Raw genomic sequence first — 19,208 nt, forward strand, 5'->3', positions numbered from 1 at the left:
CATAGTGAAATGATGGCCACAGTGCGGGGACCCAGATGAATGCCTGAAGCCTTCTCTGCCTTTAGTCCCTCTCCAGTCCCTTTCCTTCTTCCTCTACCACCTGCATGCCCCTGGTTTCAGCCCTCCCCCCTGCCCTCCCTCTGCTAGAAGTGAAAATAACTGCTTCCTGTACGGGGTCTTCAATGGCTATGATGGCAACCGCGTGACCAACTTTGTGGCGCAGAGGCTTTCTGCAGAGCTCCTGCTGGGCCAGCTCAACACTGAGCACACTGAGGCTGATGTGCGACGGGTCCTGCTGCAGGTAAGAAGACTGGGCTAGGTGCCAGCGGCCTGGCTGGCTTGTGTGTCCTCCACTCCTGGGAACGTGGGCCCTGCAGCTATAAGTGGGGACAGGGTGATCTGAAGACTGCCTGCTTCTTCATCCCCTACCAAAGATCAGTTCTGGGTACACTTCACGGTGGCAGGGGCCCCTTGCTAATGGGAGTCCAGGACAGGCAGGGAACAGCAGCTTTTCCATTGGAAGCAGGACTGACTTGGGAGAAGGCATCACTGGGAAGAGAGGCTCTGCGGAGATAAGGTCCTTGACAATGACCCCCTTCCTTTGCTTGAGATGTGGTCAGGAGCGCATTCCCCAGGGCTGCGTGTCCTGGAGCGGTTACTGCTCCCGCTCTGTCCTATACCTCACTGGCCAGGGCTGTTCTGTTTTTGTCTTTTCTGTGCTGGGACTTCCTTCTACTCAGGAAGGCTTCTTGGTCTTTGAGAAACTGGCCATAGCCTTTTCCTGTTCTTTGTGCTCCTAGACCGGAGCTTTGCAGAGGCTACACCAGGAGGAAGTTTTCTGCTACACCAGTGTCTAGCAGGTCCTGACGAAGGCCTTTACAGAAGGGGTTGCCGTGCCTCTACAGACTCATTGACAAAGCACTCCTAGGTTGTCTCTCTTCACGTGAACCCAAGTGAGCAGCACTGCTGTTCACACCCCAGCTCTTGAGCACAGGGCCTGGCCCTGCCTCCTGCCTCCTCTCTCCTTTCTCTGCAGGCTGCATAAGTAGCACCCTTCTCCCATCCCACAGCTAAAGGTCAAACAGTGGACAAGAAGGCCCACATAGGCCAAAGTGATATGTGTCACCTGTCACACGAGGCCATCCGTGAATGCCGTGGGTCTGTTACTCTCCATAGGGACGTCTTAGCACGAGGTGATGGTGGTGTTTGAGCCAGCCCTTGCCTTGCCCTGTGTCTCTTCAGGCCTTTGATGTGGTGGAGAGGAGCTTCCTGGAGTCTATCGATGATGCCTTAGCTGAGAAAGCAAGCCTCCAGTCCCAGCTGCCGGAGGTAAACAACTTTCCATACTAGTACTGTTGGGTGCCAGAGGTAATTACCTGCCTGTACTAGTACTGCTGGGTGCCAGAGGTAATCACCTGCCTGTACTAGTACTGCTGGGTGCCAGAGGTAATCACCTGCCTGTACTAGAACTGATAGGTGCCTGCACTAACCTCTTTGTCAGTAAGACCTGCAGCAGAAATCATGAGGCAGCATCCTGATAGGCAGGCTGGGGTGGCAGTGTGTGTATTCCTGTAGAGACTCCAACCCAGCAGTGGGCAGCTTTTCTCGGAGGCTCATCCTTAGATGACAGGGACAGGTGGAAGGAAAGACCTTTCCAGGTTCTATGATCTGGTTCAGTCCAGAGCCAGGGTCACCTTCAGGTTGCCCCTAGTTAGAGCAACAGTGACCTTCCCAGGATGTCCTGCGGGTGTGCAGCCTGGCCACATCTCTGCTGGTCATCTGCTGGCTTGGCTGCTCAGGAGTCCTGCATGCTTTGTCCCAAGGGAAGGAAGCTAAGGTGGCCCTCAAGCACCCGGGCTCCTCTGATCTCTTGATGATGGCTTGCAGGGTGTGCCCCAGCACCAGCTGCCACCTCAGTACCAGAAGATCCTTGAGAGACTCAAGGCACTGGAGAGGGAGATTTCGGGAGGAGCCATGGCTGTCGTGGCAGTCCTTCTCAACAGCAAGCTCTACGTTGCCAATGTCGGTGAGCCACCCCACACCAGCCTGCTTTCTGTCTGTCCCAGCGTGACTGGGCCTGTTCTTCCTCATCCTCCTCATTCTGTTGTCTGTCAATCCCAGGTGGAAGGGCAGCAGGGAAGCACGGGGGGGGGGGGGGGGTGCAGCCATCCTTTCCTTTCTAAGTTGTTTTATGTGGATAGGTGGTTCGCCTACATGGGTTGTCTCTACCACATGTGTGCCTGGTGCTTGTGGAGGCATCTGATTCCCTGGTACTGGAGTTATAGACTTTGTGGGCTACCACATGTGTCCTGGGAATAGAACTATACCCACCGGAAGAGCAGCCAGTGCTCTTATCTGTTGAGCTGTCTTTGTAGGGATCTCTACACACAGCAGGGCTGTCCTGTGAGGCAAGAAGAAAACCCAGTTCAGAATGATTTAGAAGCTGGTCTTGGCTGGACTTCTAGAGCAGCAGTTCTCGACTCCTCTGGAGGTCAAATGGCCTTTTCACGGGTCACCTAAGACCATCAGAAAACATGGATGCTTATATTACGACTCATAACAGTAGCAAAATCTCAGTTAAGAGGTAGCAACAAAAATCATTTTATTGGGGGGGGGGGCACCACATGAAGCACTGTATTAAAGAGCAGGAGCATTAGGAAGGTTGAGACCCACTGGTCTAGAGCCTGACAGCAGAAAGTTTATTTTAGGCTTATAATACAATTTGGAATTAGTTTCCAGGTATCACATAGTTCTGTGAGCACAGGAAGGCATAATTACATCAAGACTCTATTTTCTTTCCTTTTCTTTTTTGAGACAAGGTCTCTCTGCATAGCTATGGCTGTCCTGGAACTCACTTTGTAAACCAGGCTGGCCTCGAACTCAGAAATCCGCCTGCCTCTGCCTCCCAAGTGCTGGGATTAAAGGTGTGTGCCACCACTGCCTGGCTTGGAACTCACTCTTTAGATCAGGCTGGCCATGAAGTGGCCTCCTGAGTGCTGGCTTTAAAGGCTTGTGCCACCATACAGCAAGACCCTTCAAAGTACACATCACTTCTTTCATGAAGATGGGTTTTCTAGATAAACTACAAGTGTTAAGATCTTAAGGCCCTAGGGGAGGGTTTGGTGTGATCTTGGTCATACCGATAGCACTGAAGTCACACAGGCTGTTAACCACCTCTATTCCCAGCCCTCTGGGTGAAAAACAGCTTACGTACCTCTTCCTTTTTTTTTTTTTTTTTTTTTTAAAAAGATTTATTTATTATTACATGTAAGTACACTGTAGCTATCTTCAGACACTCCAGAAGAGGGCATCAGATCTCATTATGGATGGTTGTGAGCCACCATGTGGTTGCTGGGATTTGAACTCAGGACCTTCAGAAGAACAGTCAGTGCTCTTAACCACTGAGCCATCTCTCCAGCCCATACCTCTTCCTTTGAAGAGACAGCCCTACATGTTCAACATTCGACGTTTCCCTAGTGCTTATCTGTGGGTGCAGGACCTCCGTGTACCCAGTATCTGCAGCCCCATGGCTGCTTCTTCTGAAAGAAATTGCCTGGAGTGAAGGCCTGCTCTGCATTCTCAAAACCAGCAGGAAGCTGGATGATGGGGACATTGGGATTTAAGGCCAAAGGAGGGACCATCAGGGGACCCAAGAAGGTATCACATACGGTGATACATGTCACCGTGAGGACTCAGTAGCCATCCACTCATGGTGTCCCTGACTCCCTTCCTCCTCTTAGGATTTTCTTAGGGATCAGCTTGTAAAACATAAAACAGCTGATAAGTAGTTGGTGCACCTCCACGCCCCACTCTAGCCCCAACTGTCCGGTGACAGTCTTGTTTCATCCAGAGCCCCGTATTTACAAATTGTTTTGAAGCTACCACAGACATTGTGCCAAGATAATCTAAAGATTTGCTATAGACCCCTGAGGAAACGTCTCATTAAACTCAGTCCTGTGATCAGTGTGTAGCTCGAAGCCTGCTTCCCTGCAGAGGCGGCTGGCCTTGCCTGGTGATTTACCCGAGCTCTGAACCCCTTGGTGTGTGTGACGTCTGCTTGTCTTTCTTTTGTGTCAGTGGCTCCTGTTCCTCCCTCTACTTAATCTCGGTCACATTGTGCTGCAGGTACGAACAGGGCCCTTCTGTGCAAATCTACAGTGGATGGGTTACAGGTTACACAGCTAAACATGGACCACACCACCGAGAACGAGGACGAGCTCTTTCGGCTTTCGCAACTGGGTGCGTAGAGAGGCTGGGCCAAGGGACTTGTGGGAACCGGGAGGCCGGCTCCCTCTGCTCCCTTCTTTGGTAGCTAGGTGAAGGAAGGACAGGCTAAAGGACTGGGCCTGCAGCCAGGGCTGGATCTGTTGTTGGACAGTTGTGACTTGGGGAATTTTTCATCTGTGTGGTGTGGGTAGTGAACCCCCTTCTGAGTGTAGACTACATTCCAGAGGAATACCTGGCACATACTAGGCACTTGTCTCTGTTCCTGACAGAGAACAAGAGAGCAGAAAATCCCGCAACCCCAGTGCCCCTGGAGCCCTGCCTTCCCCCCCAGCTCTGCAGACCCTGCTGCCTTCTGGGCTCGGGGCACAGGCAGACAGGACTGTGCTGGCTAGTGCTGCGGTGCCTGTAGGCGGAGACCTGTTAGAGTTCCTTTCCTCATTACTGTAACCAGATCCCTGACAGAAGTACCTGACTGGGGGAAAGGGGCTTTTTGTTTGTTTTGGTTTTTGGCTCATCCTTTAAAGCTGTGACTCTCCATCATGACAGGGGAGCGTGGTGGCTGAGCCTCCACCTGTGGGGGTGGCATTGTGTGACAGCTAATTATTAAATCTTAGCAAATTAGGAAGAGAAGAACCAGAACCTGGTTGGTCCGCACCTTTCAAAGCCCACTCTATCGTCGTCCTACTTCCGCCAGACCCCATATTCGAAAGGTTCCAAAGCAGCACAGCCAGCTAGGAACTAAATGTTGAGACGACGAGCCCACGGGGACATGCCGCCTCAGACCTGAGCAGGCCTGAGTGAGGGGTGTTCTGTTACTCTTCACTGAGGAAAAAACGGGCCTACCATGTTGTCTTCTCTCTGGTAGGTTTAGACGCAGGGAAGATCAAGCAGATGGGCGTCATCTGTGGACAGGAGAGCACCAGGCGGATTGGGGATTACAAGGTCAAATATGGCTACACCGACATTGACCTGCTCAGGTAGGTGGCCATTTTTGCAGCCCCAGCCACTTGTGAGACCAGAGGACCTCGGTTAGAAGCAGATGCCCGGCTACAGTGGCAGGGTTACCATGGAAATTCCAGGCCCAGTGAGATAGCGCCTGCCTCCCGAGAGCTGGGTGTGGAGTAGGGCCTAGGTCAGCAGTCTGATCCTGTGAGCTAGGCCTACAAGGGTCAAGGAGGGCGTTGACCTGGTGCAGGAGGCAGAAGGGCCACAGGGCCTGGCCAGAGTGTCCAGCGCTAGCAGGAGGCGCCAGGAAGCACAGCAACCGATGGGTCCATGGTGCTGTCAGTACTGCTCTTTCACTCAGTCAGATGCATCTGGGCATGAATCACGTGTTTCCCTCCGTGGCCCTTCCTTGTGAGTGCTACCCCAGTTCCCACGGCAGTCACAGTTCTGGTGGGCCTTTGTTGGGCCGGGAGTGCTCACTCCTAATGCATGGCCTTTTATTCACCCCTTACTTATTCAGACCCTCTAAACTGGCTGCTGTCATCACCTCACAGGCTTGTCCATGAGAGGAAACTGAGGCATGGAGACATTCAGGCGTCTGGCCAGTCATAGGCTGGTGATGGACCCAGACGTCCTCAATCTAGAACATGTGTCCTTTACCACTGTCTAGCTTGGGTGGGGAACATCTCAGAAGTGTCTGTGTGGTGCCAGTCCAGCATTGTGTCACAGCCAGAGACTCCCTCAGCAGGTGCCAGGACTGGCTAAGTTAACAGTCCTTCCCTCCCAGTCTGAACATCCAGTGCTTAAAAGCTTTGTCCCTAATTTGCAGGGTTCAGTTTGCTTTATTGGGTAGGAGGTCTGTACAGAGCACTTCAGAAAGGATGCATACAGCCATCCATCTCAGGCGAGACCTCTCTCACCCAGAGGCTGCTAGGCCCATATGTGTCCAGCCCCGAGGTATCTTTGCACACTCACACGCACTCTGTGCTCATGTGTGTCGTGGGAGTTGAGGTGTGCCTACAAACTCCTTGGGCACTGCCCTCTCTCCTCTCTGAGCCACTCTACCAACATTGGACTGTCACGGCAGCTTCTTTAACAGAAGCAGTTCGGTGTGGTTAGGACAGGTCACGTGCTCGTCACGAGTGGAGTCTGTCCCTCCACCCTTGCACACCTGCCCTGAGCTGCTGTCCTGCCTTGTAACAAAGGCTAGGAATCCAGCAGATGCCTGTGTCAGCATCTGCCTGAGCTGCCCCAAGAGAATAGCTTAGCATGTTCCCAGACGTCCCTCCTCAGTCTCATGTCAAGAGTGTCCTCAACAGGGCGTGTGCACTACAGTTTTTCTGACATTTAATGACTGATACACATCTGCCCTGGTCCCATGCAGACAGTGTACTGTATGGGATCTTATTGGAGTAGATTCCCATCTTGTCCAAGTTATGGCAAGAGGATGGGCTTTTATTTATTTTTAAATTTATTTTTATTTCAAAAGAGGCTTTTACTAGTAACCTAGACTGAGACCTCTGTTGTCTTGACTTTGAACTTCTCACCCTCCTGGCACAGCTGTCCCAAGCACTGGGAAGGCGGGCATCATCACATCACCCATCTGACAGACAGGCTTTTGTAAGATGGCCTCCCAGCCAGATGTAGTGCACCCTGCAGTAGAAAGGTAGAAGCGGAGTATTAGGAGCCTGAGGGTATCCATGGTTACGTAGTTGTAGATCAGTGGAGCTACATGAGACCTTATCAAAGACTAAACAAATAGAAATAGCCTTCCTGATGCTCCAATCTGACCAGCCAAGCCAGGCAGTGCAGAGTGGAGCCTGGATCCGGCATCTGACCTCTGTCCACGTGACCCTGGGCTTTACTTTAGTGGCTGGCCTCAGAGACGAGTCTAGTCTGCTTTTCTCTTCCCTTCCACCCCTTTCACCTCTTAGCAAGTCAGGTGTTTTATTTTTTATGTTCTGAGTGTAGATTCTCACCTCAGCAGAAGCAGTGACCCCGGGGTCTTTTTCCACACAAAGCCCTCCTTCCCTCCTCTCTCATAGCGCTGCCAAGTCCAAACCCATCATCGCAGAGCCGGAAATTCATGGCGCACAGCCTCTGGATGGCGTGACGGGCTTCCTGGTGCTGATGTCAGAGGGGCTGTACAAGGCCCTGGAGGCAGCCCATGGGCCTGGGCAGGCCAACCAGGTGAGCAGGGTAGGGCCAGGCAGGTGGCTGGAGCCCTGATTCCCAGATGCTGTCACTAGACATCCTTTTAGGGCTCACAACCAGGGCCTGAAGCAAAAAGGGGTGTTGGGAACTCCACTGCCCCGGGGCTACAGGGAAGGGCTGTGACCTGCTGCCTATAGCAGTGCCCAGGTTCAGGCTCATTTCCCCTCAGGAAAGCTATCTTTGCCTCCTCTGTGGCAGATTCTTCCTCTGGGGATTATGGGGAGGATACAACTCTTCCACCAGTGGGAGCCCCTTGATTTTCTACACCTTAGAGCTACCAGACAGACAATAGCCAACAAAGTGATTCCCAGGTCACGGGATTGTGTGTTCTGCCTACTGAGACTGCTGGACAGGCGCTCTACCAGTAGGTTATACCCACAGGCTCTGTTCTATCTTCGTGTTTTGAGAAAAGCAGTTGCCTGGGCTAGGCTTGAACTTGCTGTGTGACCCAGGCAGCATCCTCTCGCCCAGCTTCTCAGGTAGTACAGGATACAGGCCTGTGCCACAGTGCTTGGCTAGCATTTGAAGGGGAGCTGTGTACCTTGGGTTGCTGGGTGACCGAATTCAGGTATGTGTCTTTTTTGGATGTGGTTCTTGTACGTGGAAGAAGGCAATCTTTTTGTGGTTCGTTTTTCTTTTTGAGATGGGGTCTTGCTCTATAGCCTAGACTAGCTTGAACCTAGTGGTGGAGTCCAGGCTGGCCTTAAATGTGGAATTCATCTGCCTCTGCCTCATGAGTGCTGGCATTACAGGTGTGTGCCTAGCACCCAGTTCTGCCTCCTCCTCTAAGGCCTGGCTGTCACTTGACCCCTGTGTTCAAGGCTTCCCACCCATTTTTTTTTTTTTTTTTTTTTTTTTTATCCTTCATCGCAGCAGCCTGGAGCACAGAGGGCCCAGTGGTTACTTCCTCACACGGGCCTGGGGCCCTATCTCAGGCGGTGTGGCTGCCAGCACAGCAAGCTTCAGCCCTGGCCCCAGGCTCTCCCCTTCCCGTCCCCTGAGCTCCTGCTTCCAGGAGCTACAGCCAGTGCTCGGGTTGAGACTTTTGAGTTTGTACTTTTGATCTTTTTGTTTAGTCTGTTTTTTTTTTTTTCTTTTTTTCTTTCCCCTTTGAGACAGGTTCTTACTATAAATGGCCTGGCACTTGCAGTGATCCCCCTGCCTCTGCCTCTTGAGTGTTGGGGTACAAGTATGTACCACCACACTTGGCTGATCCTTCAGTATGGGTTTGTTTTTGTTTCTCTCCCTTTTGGTCTTCACAGTAGAAGCATCTACTAGGTTCTAGAATATACCAGACAGGGCAGGCAGTTCCTACAAAATGCCCTGCATGTGGCACGGGTGTTTTATCCAGGGAAAAAGGCATAGCCACAGCCTCTACCCTGCGTTTCTTAGCAGTCCTGAGTAACCTTGTACCCGTGAGTTATGTAATTCCGGCGACAACCCACTTAGAGGTGTGGAAGCCGGTAGGGAGAGCACAAGGTCCCACACCTTTTCTAATCAGTGCGTTCCAGAAGGATTGTCCTGAACAGCTTGGAAAGCTCAGGTTGCAATTGACTGGCAGAGACTCCCTTCTCTTGCTGGGCTAGTGATCTCTAAGTCTCCTACACAGCCCCCTCCCACCTCACCTCCCACCCCCGATCACCCTGATTCCTCATCACGTCCTCCCTCCACACCCCAGGAGATTGCCGCGATGATTGACACCGAGTTTGCCAAGCAGACCTCCCTGGATGCGGTTGCCCAGGCTGTGGTAGACCGTGTAAAGCGGATCCACAGTGACACCTTTGCCAGTGGTGGGGAGCGTGCCAAGTTCTGCCCACGGCATGAAGACATGACCCTGCTGGTGAGGAACTTTGGCTATCCATTGGGTGAAATGAGCCAGCCTACACCGACCCCTGCCCCAGGTATGTATGCCACGTAGGTACACCTGAGATGAGTCCTGGGCTGGAGGCAACACGGACGGGCTGATACCATGAAGTTGGCTGCTTGGAGTGCGTATGGAGCCAGGGGGCTGGCCTTGCTCAACTCCAGCTGTAGAGTTCTGGACTCTGAGCTGCAGGTCTTTACTCTGTCTGTAAAATAAGGAGCACTTGTCCTGACCATCCTGGAAGTCTTGCTGCATGAGCATATCATGTACAGTCACAAAGGCAGATGGCAGAGGTCCCTCCTAGCCTCCTTGTCACTTCTCACCCTTACCAGCAACCTTGACAGAAAGGAGAAAGGCTCTAGCCTGGAGAGACCTGGGTGAGGTCAGGTATGAGACAGATGGTCTGCCCCAGCCGGGCATTGTGTGGAGATACTTCACTCCATCCCTTTTTCCTTTTAAGTCCTTGAGTCAAGCTGCCTGGGCAGCAGTGAGACCTTCTGTACTGCTCCCAAGCGCTGCATTTCCTTTTCTGTTTTTAAACAAACAAACTGTGGAGCTCTCACCTCCCATTGCTCTCCATGGACACTGGGGAGCTGGAGTCCCTCTGGCCTGCACTTGTAACCGTATTTTCATTGGGCCTGCCTCAACAGGAAACAGTCTACCCTCTGTATTAAGGTTTAGTAGCCCTTTCTCAGAGCCCATCCAGCACTTTATTCCACTCCCACCTTGATCCCCAGTGGGTTTCTTTGCTGGATAGAGGTCCCACTGCTATTCTGGAAGATACTCGTACCAAGGGACATCTACCCTGGGCCACCCCAGGGGTGGAGGGCCACAGTGGGGCTTAGGGGCCTCTCAGCCCTCACATAGCCCTTGTCACTCAAGAGAAGCCTTGAGGCCACTACCTTGGTTTCCTCCGACTGATTCCCCTCCCCCCCTGCTCTCTCTCTCTCTCCTATTGCAGGGGGCCGTGTGTACCCTGTTTCTGTGCCCTACTCAAGTGCCCAGAGCACCAGCAAGACTAGTGTGACTCTGTCCCTCGTCATGCCTTCTCAGGGCCAGATGGTCAACGGCTCTCACAGTGCCTCCACTCTGGACGAAGCCACTCCCACACTCACTAAGTAAGCCATCCTACTCTAGAGACAGACATGGGAACCTGGAGAGAAACAGCTGGGCAACCAAATCCTAGGGCTCAGTGGGGCAGGATGAGAGAGGCTGGGGTCTGGGGACTCTGGATCTTTGGCCTCCAATTCTCCACCCTCACCTTTTGGGTAGGGAGTCTTATTAGACACAGGTTCTAGCAGGTATTGAACTGGACCTGGGACAAGTGGAGATTCAGGGCAAGGTGGACAGGGGACCCGAGAAAGAAGCAAGGCAGCTGACTGACGTCTCAGCTTTCATCCATGGGCAGCTTCTCTCGTGTTTTTCTTCTGTCTTGGAGTTTGTAACCCAGGGCCACTGGCTTCATGCATCTGTAGTTGGGGACATTGCCTGGCCTGTACTGGGTTGTCAGAGCTGCTGCTCTCTCACTGTGGCATGCCATGGCTGTCAGCTGTCTAGTGTAAGGGGCACTGGGGGTGGAGGTCATGGCCTGAGAGGAGGGGCATGGTGCAGACCTGCCTGACAGGTCTCTTGTCCAACCGCTCCCTGTACTTCTGTGACTTTGTACTTTGCTCCCACCCCACCTCTCCGGGGGAGGGGGGGATCTGGTTTCCACATTCCAGCCCTGCACCGATGGAATAATACAGCTGCCACACCCAGCCCCTCTCCACTTAGAGCTTAGCCGGATGTGGCCAATTAGAAGGGCTGGCAGGGAGGGAGTGCCCCTGTTTTCCTCTGCCTCTCCCTCTGCCTCTTTAGAGGGCCTCCATCTGTCCCCAAGTCTGTGCTGCTGCTGTTCCTGCCACCACCTCTGTGGATGGAAGGGCCTGGTAGACATCTGGGCATCCTGGGTAGCCGTGTGCTGTCCCCAGCACAATCAGCATAGCCCTCCCTCCCCACCAGGCTTCCCCAGGAAACCAGCAGCTGTGTCCACAAAGCCAAGCAGGCAAGCTTCACGCTTCTCAGCCTGACTGCCCGAGCCTCACAGATCTCCTCCCCTGGCGCTGAGTCTTATTCTGTCACCTAGGTCAGCCTGTCTTTAAAAACATCTCACCCAGCTGACTTCTGTAGGATACTGGGGAGAGAGAGAGAGGCCTGAGCCTAAAGGGCCGCTCTTTTCACCGGTGGGAAGTTGAGGGCCCCTGATGCAGCTCCCCCAGACTGACTGCTCTCTCTTCTTCTGTAGCCAGAGCCCCACTCTGACCCTGCAGTCCACCAACACGCACACCCAGAGCAGCAGCTCCAGCTCTGACGGGGGCCTCTTCCGCTCCAGACCGGCTCACTCACTTCCACCCGGAGAGGATGGCCGTGTGGAGCCCTATGTGGACTTTGCTGAGTTCTACCGACTCTGGAGCGTGGACCACGGCGAGCAGAGCGTGATGACGGCACCTTAGTCTAGCCTCAGAGTGCAGCCTGGGCACAACTTTGTGTAGACACAGAGGGCCAGTGCCAAAGCAAGACAAGCTTCCTGACCTTTGCGGGGGCCATGGAACCCTCGGGCAGTGAGTCATGACGTGCTGCAGGTTCAACCACAGCCCTGGGCTGTGGCCTGAGTACAGACTGCATTGCTGCTGGTCCACACAGGAGGCTGGAGTCCAGACCACAGGCATCCTAAGACAGGGCCAAGCGGGAAAGCTGCAGGTAGCTTACAAACCATCACGAGTGCCTCCTGACACGTTTAAAGACTAGCAAGATGCCGTCCTGTGGACCCCAGCTACCAAAGGCCAGACAGACACTGCTCCCTCAAGACTCCTCCACCTGCTTCAGCTTCCCCCGGAAGAGCTGTGGCCTCTGCGAGTGCCCGTTACCTCTGGGTGGCTATCCCCTTTCCACCTTTCAGCCCAAACTCCTAGATCCAGAGTAGCGAATAACAGGAGTGGGTGCCTGTCACTGGATGTCACTGGAAAAGTCCAGGGAAGCAGAGGGGTTATTAACAGCCACAGAGGAGCAAGACAAGGAAGTACCAGAGAGAGCTGGCCAAGGAATGCTAGTCCTGGGCTGCAGGTCAGCCAGCTGGCAGCTGAGCTAACTCAGAGAGCTGGCTTCCCAATGGGGTGCAGTTAGTAGGCCAGGCCCACCAGGCAGCTGCAGTTCTGCTTCTGCTAGATCCTGCCCTGGGGTGAGGCAGGCCAAGTCAGAAGCCAGTGCCTTCCTCCCAGCGGGTCCTGGGAAGCCAGTGATAGGGGGTGCTGAGGCAACAGACCTCACGCTGATGAGGAGGCTGCTTGGTTCCGGGCTCTGCCGAAAGAGGAGTGGGATACGGCTGTGAGAGGGCCGAGGTTGAGTCTTGCTCACCCAGAAGACCAAGGACATCAGGTGCAGTGATGCGGACGTGCAGGGAAAAGACTCTGCTGGTCAGGCCCTGACTGGGACCTGTTCACACAGAATCTCTCCCTTCAGACAGGAGGGTTACCACAGCTGCCTGCAGTGTGGCCACCCCTGTGCTCAGAGGAGAAAGGCTGGGTGCTCCTCTTACCTGAGCCCTTCCATCAGGATTAAATCTGCAGCCCTTTCCCCACTGTGTGCAGCTACTGGGCAGGGTGCCCAGTGTGGCCTGGTGGCAAAGGCCAATTCAGAGCACTTCTCAGACTCCATTTCCCTAAAGCGAGGCTGCTGGCTCCATGCTGAGGAGAAGCCCTGGGGTGATGGGAAGAAGAAGCCTTCCTGCTCTCCACTAGGAAGTCACCTCTGCCCTGCAGGTGCCCTGCAGGTGAGCAGCTCTCAGCTGGTGCACAAGGACATGGGACAAAGGAGGTCCTCCCCAAGGAATGTGGTGCTGTTTGGTCTCTAGAAATAGAACCATGTTCTTCATGCAGTAAAGATGTCATCTTGTCTATCTGTAACTTAAGCACCCAAAAGGTGGCTGCCTCCTGTTCTGCTCAGGAGGTTTGGGAGCCAGGCTTTCCGGACTGGTAAGTGGCAGTGCTGGGATTTGAACTCAGACCTCCTAGCTGCACACATCACTGCCCTCACCCACTGAACATGTGTTTTGCCACAAGCCTGCTGTCTGAGCTAAAGAAGGCAGTGGTATTCTGTTCTCCAGAGAGTGAGTCCAGGGATGGGGTGGGGTGGTAACTTCATGAGGCTTAGGTCACAGGTCAGGGCCCTTGCCCCTCCCCTGCCTCGCCCCCCCCCCCCAAGCTGGTTGGTTTTATTTGGTTGAAAGATCTCTTTAACATACCTCCTCTTTCTCATCTAAGGCCTTTACTCATCCATCTCTGGATCGCCTGCCTACAGGCTGAAAAGCTGTCTGCTTAGGAACAAAGCTGGGCTCTGTCCTCTATGGTCACTGGGTCCCCCACATCCTCCCCTCTGCTGGGCAGAGGCTCTTAGCACAGGGCTCCACATGCAGAACTCCCTACTAGTTAGGGTCTGCTACCTCTCAGGTGTCCTGAGGACTGCTGTGGCCCTCAGCTCCCTCCACAGAGACAGTAGACCTGCCGTGCAGGGCCTGCTTTGTCCACAAGCTGAGCCACTACACTCTACGCCTTGTGCCCATCTGACCCTGACTTTGTCCCACTTATTCCATGTGAACCTGTCTCGTGGAGGTGGAGGTGGAATATATTCTTCAAGGCCCCAGCTCCCCTTGATGGGAGATGGCTTGGGACAGGCTGGAAGAGTTTGGGAGTCCTTAAACTTCAGGAGGGCTCAGTGTTAAGACCAGGGCAGAGCAGTGTTAGAGCCAGATAGGCAATTGGCCAGTGCTGGGCCAGGGTCCTTCTGTCTTACCTTTCCCAAGGCCAGAGCAGACGGAAGCTCACAGTCCTTTCTACCCTCCTGACTTACCTGAGGCACCTGCTTGACTCAGACCAGTTGGAGTCAGTGTGTCCCTGGGCCCAGTCAGATCCTTATGGTGCCCTTGGCTATCCCAAGGCTTCTTGTGGCCAGGCTGGCTTCCAGTTCTCTCATCAGCCTGCAGACTCCCTCGAAAGGCCTTGTTGACATGGGTGACATGGGTGGCAGGGGTCACAGACCTCCCTGGAGGAGCGACCCATCTGGAAGATTCCATCTACTGCCTCCAAAGCAAAACAGTTGTGTGCTTAGCACTCTGGGTGCCCTTGTCACATGGGGTTCAGCATAGCTGCCACCTCCTGGGGGAGGCCTGCCCTACCCTGCACTGCCCATCCACTCGGCTTTCTTGCCTAAATTCACTGATGTGCCTAGCTGCTCTAAGGTCAGTGCCTATCATACGGTGGTCCCTCACAAGGGTTAAGCAACTACAGCAAATGAAGGGACAGTTTTGTGACCTTGGCCAGGCACTGGAGATGAGTCTTGGGTTTTTGTTTAATCTTCCAAGTTAGGTAAGGATGGCTTCCTAATAAGATTGTCTAACCAACATGGGTGGTCTTACAGCGAGAGGTTAAGTCCATACAATGCCACATGGGCCAGGGACAGGTCACCAGAGTGTCAGACAAGATCTACCATGTGCCAAACCCAGACACCATGTCTAGTGGCAGCTCAGCCAGAACTGTCACCTGCACAGGTACTAGGCCAGCGCCACCTGCAGTTTCATCCTGGGGCCCAGACGAAGGGCAGCGGCTTCTAAGCTGAAGTCCAGATGGATGCCTTTGGCCAGGCTCCCAAATCTTTCCGGTGACACAGGAATCTCACGATTCTCCCTTCTGGGTCCCTATTTGGAAACCAAACAAGAACACATCACTGCCAGCCCTCCCCCCGGCCCCCCTCCGGGCCCAGCATGAGCATGCGCTTCGTTCCCACGCAAAGGTGACGCCAGCTCAGAGCACAGACAAGTTCTTGACATTTCAACAAGCATGGGGGGCCTCATGGAGGACAGGCTGCCTGGCAGCCAGCTTTTAGCCCTATTGACCCACTGGCTGGGTCCATGTCTGCTTTTGGAGACTGCCTGAGCCAGTTTTCTCTTACTGTGTTGTTCTGGAGGCCCCGGGCCTGGGAATGGGACTTAGAACCCGTGTCTGTTTTCCCCCACCCGCTGCGATGAAGATCCTGCTCATGTCACTTCAACAGAGTCACCCTATGATCCAGAGAATGCTGGACCCAAGTACCTTCCCAGCACCTGCTCTCTGAGTCATCTGTCAGCCTGCTGGTCCCTCCCAGCCCTGAGTAGTGTTCCACACAATCAGCCTAGGACCAGCCTGGAAGTATTTAAGAAACTTCAGATGATGGAACTGGGGAGAAGGCTCAGTAGTTAAAAACACTGGGTGCTCTTTCAAAAGACACAGGCTTGATTACCAGCACCTACATGGCAAGTCACAACCATCTGTAAGTCCAGTTCCAGGGTGTCCAATCCCATTTTCTGGCATCCTTAGGCACCAGGCATATATGCAGCCGGTACACCGATCTGCATGCCAACAAAACCCCCGTACGCATAACTCTTTTAAAAGCTAGGCTTGGTAAAGCATGCCTTTAATACCAGAACTCAGGAGGCAGAGTTCAAGAGTTATCTCTCTTAGTTCAAGACCAACCTGGTATACATAGTGGCATACATCGTTTCAAGACAAGTGTCTCAAAACATTCTCCCCACCCCTGAAAAAAAGTCAGGTGAGGCCTTGAGAGATGACTTAGCATCTCTTCCAGAAGAATCAAGTTTACTTCCCAGCACCTACCTCAAACAGCTTACAACTACCTGTAACTCCAGCTCTGGGAAATCCAATGCCCTATTCTGGCTTCTCAAGGGGCTACCTTCCCCACAGACACATATAAATAAACATTTAAAATAGCTTTTTAAATGCCAGATAGCTAGGTGTGGTGGCACAAGCCTTTTAATGGCAGCACTTGGAAGACTGAAGCAGGCAGATCTCTGAATTTGAGGCCAGCCTGGTCTACATAGCGAGCTCCAGGCTAACCAAGCCTACATAATGAGACCCTGTTTTAAAAAGAGAAAGTGGCCAGGCAGTGGTGGCACACACCTTTAATCCCAGCACTTGGGAGGCAGAGGCAGGTGGATTTCTGAGTTTGAGGCCAGCCTGGTCTACAAAGTGAGCTCCAGGACAGTCAGGGCTATACAGAGAAACCCTGCCTCGAAAAACAAAAACAAACAAAAAAAAAGTGACAGCGGTAGACAAAAGCACAAACTAGAGCCAACCTCTCAAAACGTAGCTACTGCAAATACCTACAGAAAATCGCCATGCCACGCCATGAGTTTTGGGCTTGGTGGTAAATGAGATGTTTCATGAGCTTTTTCTAAGTAATTTCACATTTGCTTGTTTATTTGCATATGTGTGTGGATGCACACGCCACAGCACACACGTGGAGGCCAGAAGACAACTTGTGTGAGTCAGTTCTGTCCTTCCATCATGTGAGTCCTAAGGGTTAAACTCCGATAGTAGATTCTCAGCAACCTGCAGAGCCGTCTCTCTGACCCCTCAAGGAACAAAAAGTCTGCTGGAGTAAGTTGATGTACCAGGATGAACACTTTGCTAACCCTATATGGTGAGCAGACTAATTCCATTCCTAACACTCCCCAGCCCTATCCCACCCCGCCCTATGATGCCCAAGACTGTAGGACCCTGGTGACCTCAATCAAATGCCTGTGTTCCCAGTGGCTGTTGGGAACTTGTAGTGCATAACTCAGGTCAAAGCGGGTGGGGGATGAGGAGGCCATTCAGGCTAATGTCAGAAGACTGCCTCCCGGCTGCCTGCACGTTGGAAGGGGTTGTCTGTGGTAGGTGGGGCATGAGCAGGTGCATACCAGCTGGCATTAACGGGAGAGAGGCTTGTGGTGTTGGCCCCAGCCTGGCTGTACACAGCCAAGTCCTTTGGCAACCAAGAGGGGGTGGTTGTTAAAAATACAGGTTTCCTGGCTCTACTTTGGACATGCAAAGCAAACAGAGGACGATACTGTTCCAGGGAGACCCATGAGCATCTGCAGGTATATAAGAAGGACAGGCAGACAAGTGCCTGCCTTCCTGCCTGCTATCTTCATTTGGTGCTTCATCTAGATGCCTCTGGGTGATCTTGGATAATGCCCAGGAACCTCAGTGATTGCCATCTTATCTCTAACGGCAAGATAAGGGACAGGACACAGGTAAGACAATACAACCCGCCGGGTGGGCGGTGGTGGCACACGCCTTTAATCCCAGCACTCAAGAGGCAGAGGCAGGCAGATTTCTGAGTTCGAGGCCAACCTGGTCTACAGAGTGAGTTCCAGGACAGCCAGGGCTACACAGAGAAACCCTGTGTACTAGCAAGTTTTGTGTCAACTTGACACAGCTGGAGTTATCACAGAGAAAGGATCTTCAGTTGAGGAAATGCCTCCATGAGATCCAACTGTAAGGCATTTTCTCAATTAGTGATCAAGGGGGAAAGGCCCCTTGTGGGTGGAACCATCTCTGGGCTGGTAGTCTTGGGTTCTATAAGAGAGCAGGCTGAGCAAAGCCAGGTGAGGCAAGCTAGTAAGGAACATCCCTCCATGGCCTCTGCATCAGCTCCTGCTTTCTGACCTGCTTGAGTTCCAGTCTTAGCTTCCTTTGGTGATGAACAGCAGCATGGAAGTGTAAGCCGAATAAACCCTTTCCTCCCCAGCTTGCTTCTTGGTCATGATGTTTGTGCAGGAATAGAGACCCTGACTAAGACACCCTGTCTCGAAACAAAAACAAAAACAAACAAAAAAAACAATACAACCCCAGAATCCCAGGAAGCTAGCCAAGACACAAGGATCTCAGATTTGAGACCAGTCTAAGTTATATATTGAAACTCTGAGTAAAATAAAAATAGGAGGTAGGGATGCAACTTAATTGATGGTGTGTTTGCCTTGCATGCACAGAGCCACGAGTTCAAACCTCAGCATCTCATAAAAGGGCACCCAAGGTGATGGGGGTATGAGGATTAAACTGTGAACATTGTCCTTGGCTGTACATCAAGTTCAAGGCCAGCCTGTTTGAATTAGTAGGGTCAGTGTGATGGCTCAGTGGGTAGAGGTGCCTGCAGGCAAGTCTGATGGCCTAGGTTTGATCAGTGGGACCCACATAGTGAAGGGAAGAACCAACTCTGGTTAGGTTCCTCACACATCAAGGAGATTGAAAAAATAATAAAAGGACTGTGGACAGAGTTCACGGATAATAAATTGCTTGTGTGCGTGAAAGGCCCTGGGTTCAATCCTAGGTCCCACAGAAATGCTCACTGAGCCAGGTGTAGTGGTACATGTCTTTCATCCCAGCACTCAGAAGAGGTAGAGGCAGTCAGATCTCTGTGAGTTCGAGGCCAGCCTGGTCTACACAGTGAGTTCCAGGTCTGCCAGGGCTATTACAGAAAAACCCTGTCTTAACCAAAAACCCCAAATGCTTGCTGAGAGCTCAGCTTCTTCTCCGCACCCCCTCCTCTGTAGAATTCTGGGTTCCCAGTCCGCAGCCCAGATGTTTCAGGGTTCTTCAAAGGAGACAGCCTAATGATTGAGGAGGAGGTAGAAGAGAGGAAAGGAATGGGGCGTCACACCTTTGCCGCACAGTGCCCATTTATCTCCTCTCACCCCTCTCTCTGAGTGTGTGTGTGTTGGTTGTTTGTTTGTTTGTGTGTGTGGACTCCAGGCTCTCAGGACGGCCTAGAAAGATCTCATGGATGTTGGTGTCTAGGGAAGGCATCATCCCACACTCTGCTCTAGCTGAGCTCTTAACACTTGCCTTCTAGGATGCTCCTCTAGGTGGGTAGGCAGCAGGAGGGATGTGTGTGTGTGTGTGTGTGTGTGTGTGTGTGTGTGTGTGTGTGTTCTGTTCTTCAGCCTCAGCCTCCTCTCCTGAAGCTGCACCTTATACCTCAGGAGAGGAGAGCCTTGAAAGGCTGGGAAGCCGTGACTTTGTTCCCTGTCAGGCTTGGCACACAGTAGCATCCTGTCTCTGCAACTGTAGCCCTTGTTGCAGCTCTGGTTCAGCTCCACGGGAAGTAC

General features: G+C 52.8%; 1 protein-coding gene across 2 annotated transcripts in view; it reads left to right on the forward strand.

The window, feature by feature from the left end:
• Tab1 (TGF-beta activated kinase 1/MAP3K7 binding protein 1) overlaps nucleotides 1–13,168 on the forward strand; it is a 28,581-nt gene extending 15,413 nt beyond the window's left edge. The window contains exons 3-11 of one of the 2 annotated variants that reach the window (XM_006521259.3): nucleotides 148–301; nucleotides 1,177–1,329; nucleotides 1,888–2,026; nucleotides 4,126–4,239; nucleotides 5,093–5,204; nucleotides 7,218–7,362; nucleotides 9,065–9,287; nucleotides 10,212–10,368; nucleotides 11,535–13,168. In XM_006521259.3, coding sequence (XP_006521322.1) covers nucleotides 1,975–2,026; nucleotides 4,126–4,239; nucleotides 5,093–5,204; nucleotides 7,218–7,362; nucleotides 9,065–9,287; nucleotides 10,212–10,368; nucleotides 11,535–11,742 — 1,011 coding nt within the window. In that variant the 5' untranslated portion in view covers nucleotides 148–301; nucleotides 1,177–1,329; nucleotides 1,888–1,974 and the 3' untranslated portion in view covers nucleotides 11,743–13,168. The remainder of the gene's footprint in view (nucleotides 1–147; nucleotides 302–1,176; nucleotides 1,330–1,887; nucleotides 2,027–4,125; nucleotides 4,240–5,092; nucleotides 5,205–7,217; nucleotides 7,363–9,064; nucleotides 9,288–10,211; nucleotides 10,369–11,534) is intronic. The other variant, NM_025609.3, reaches the window with a different exon arrangement.
• The last annotated feature ends 6,040 nt before the right edge of the window (nucleotides 13,169–19,208 follow it).

Source organism: Mus musculus, chromosome 15, assembly GCF_000001635.26.
Source record: "Mus musculus strain C57BL/6J chromosome 15, GRCm38.p6 C57BL/6J".
Lineage (NCBI taxonomy): Eukaryota > Metazoa > Chordata > Mammalia > Rodentia > Muridae > Mus > Mus musculus.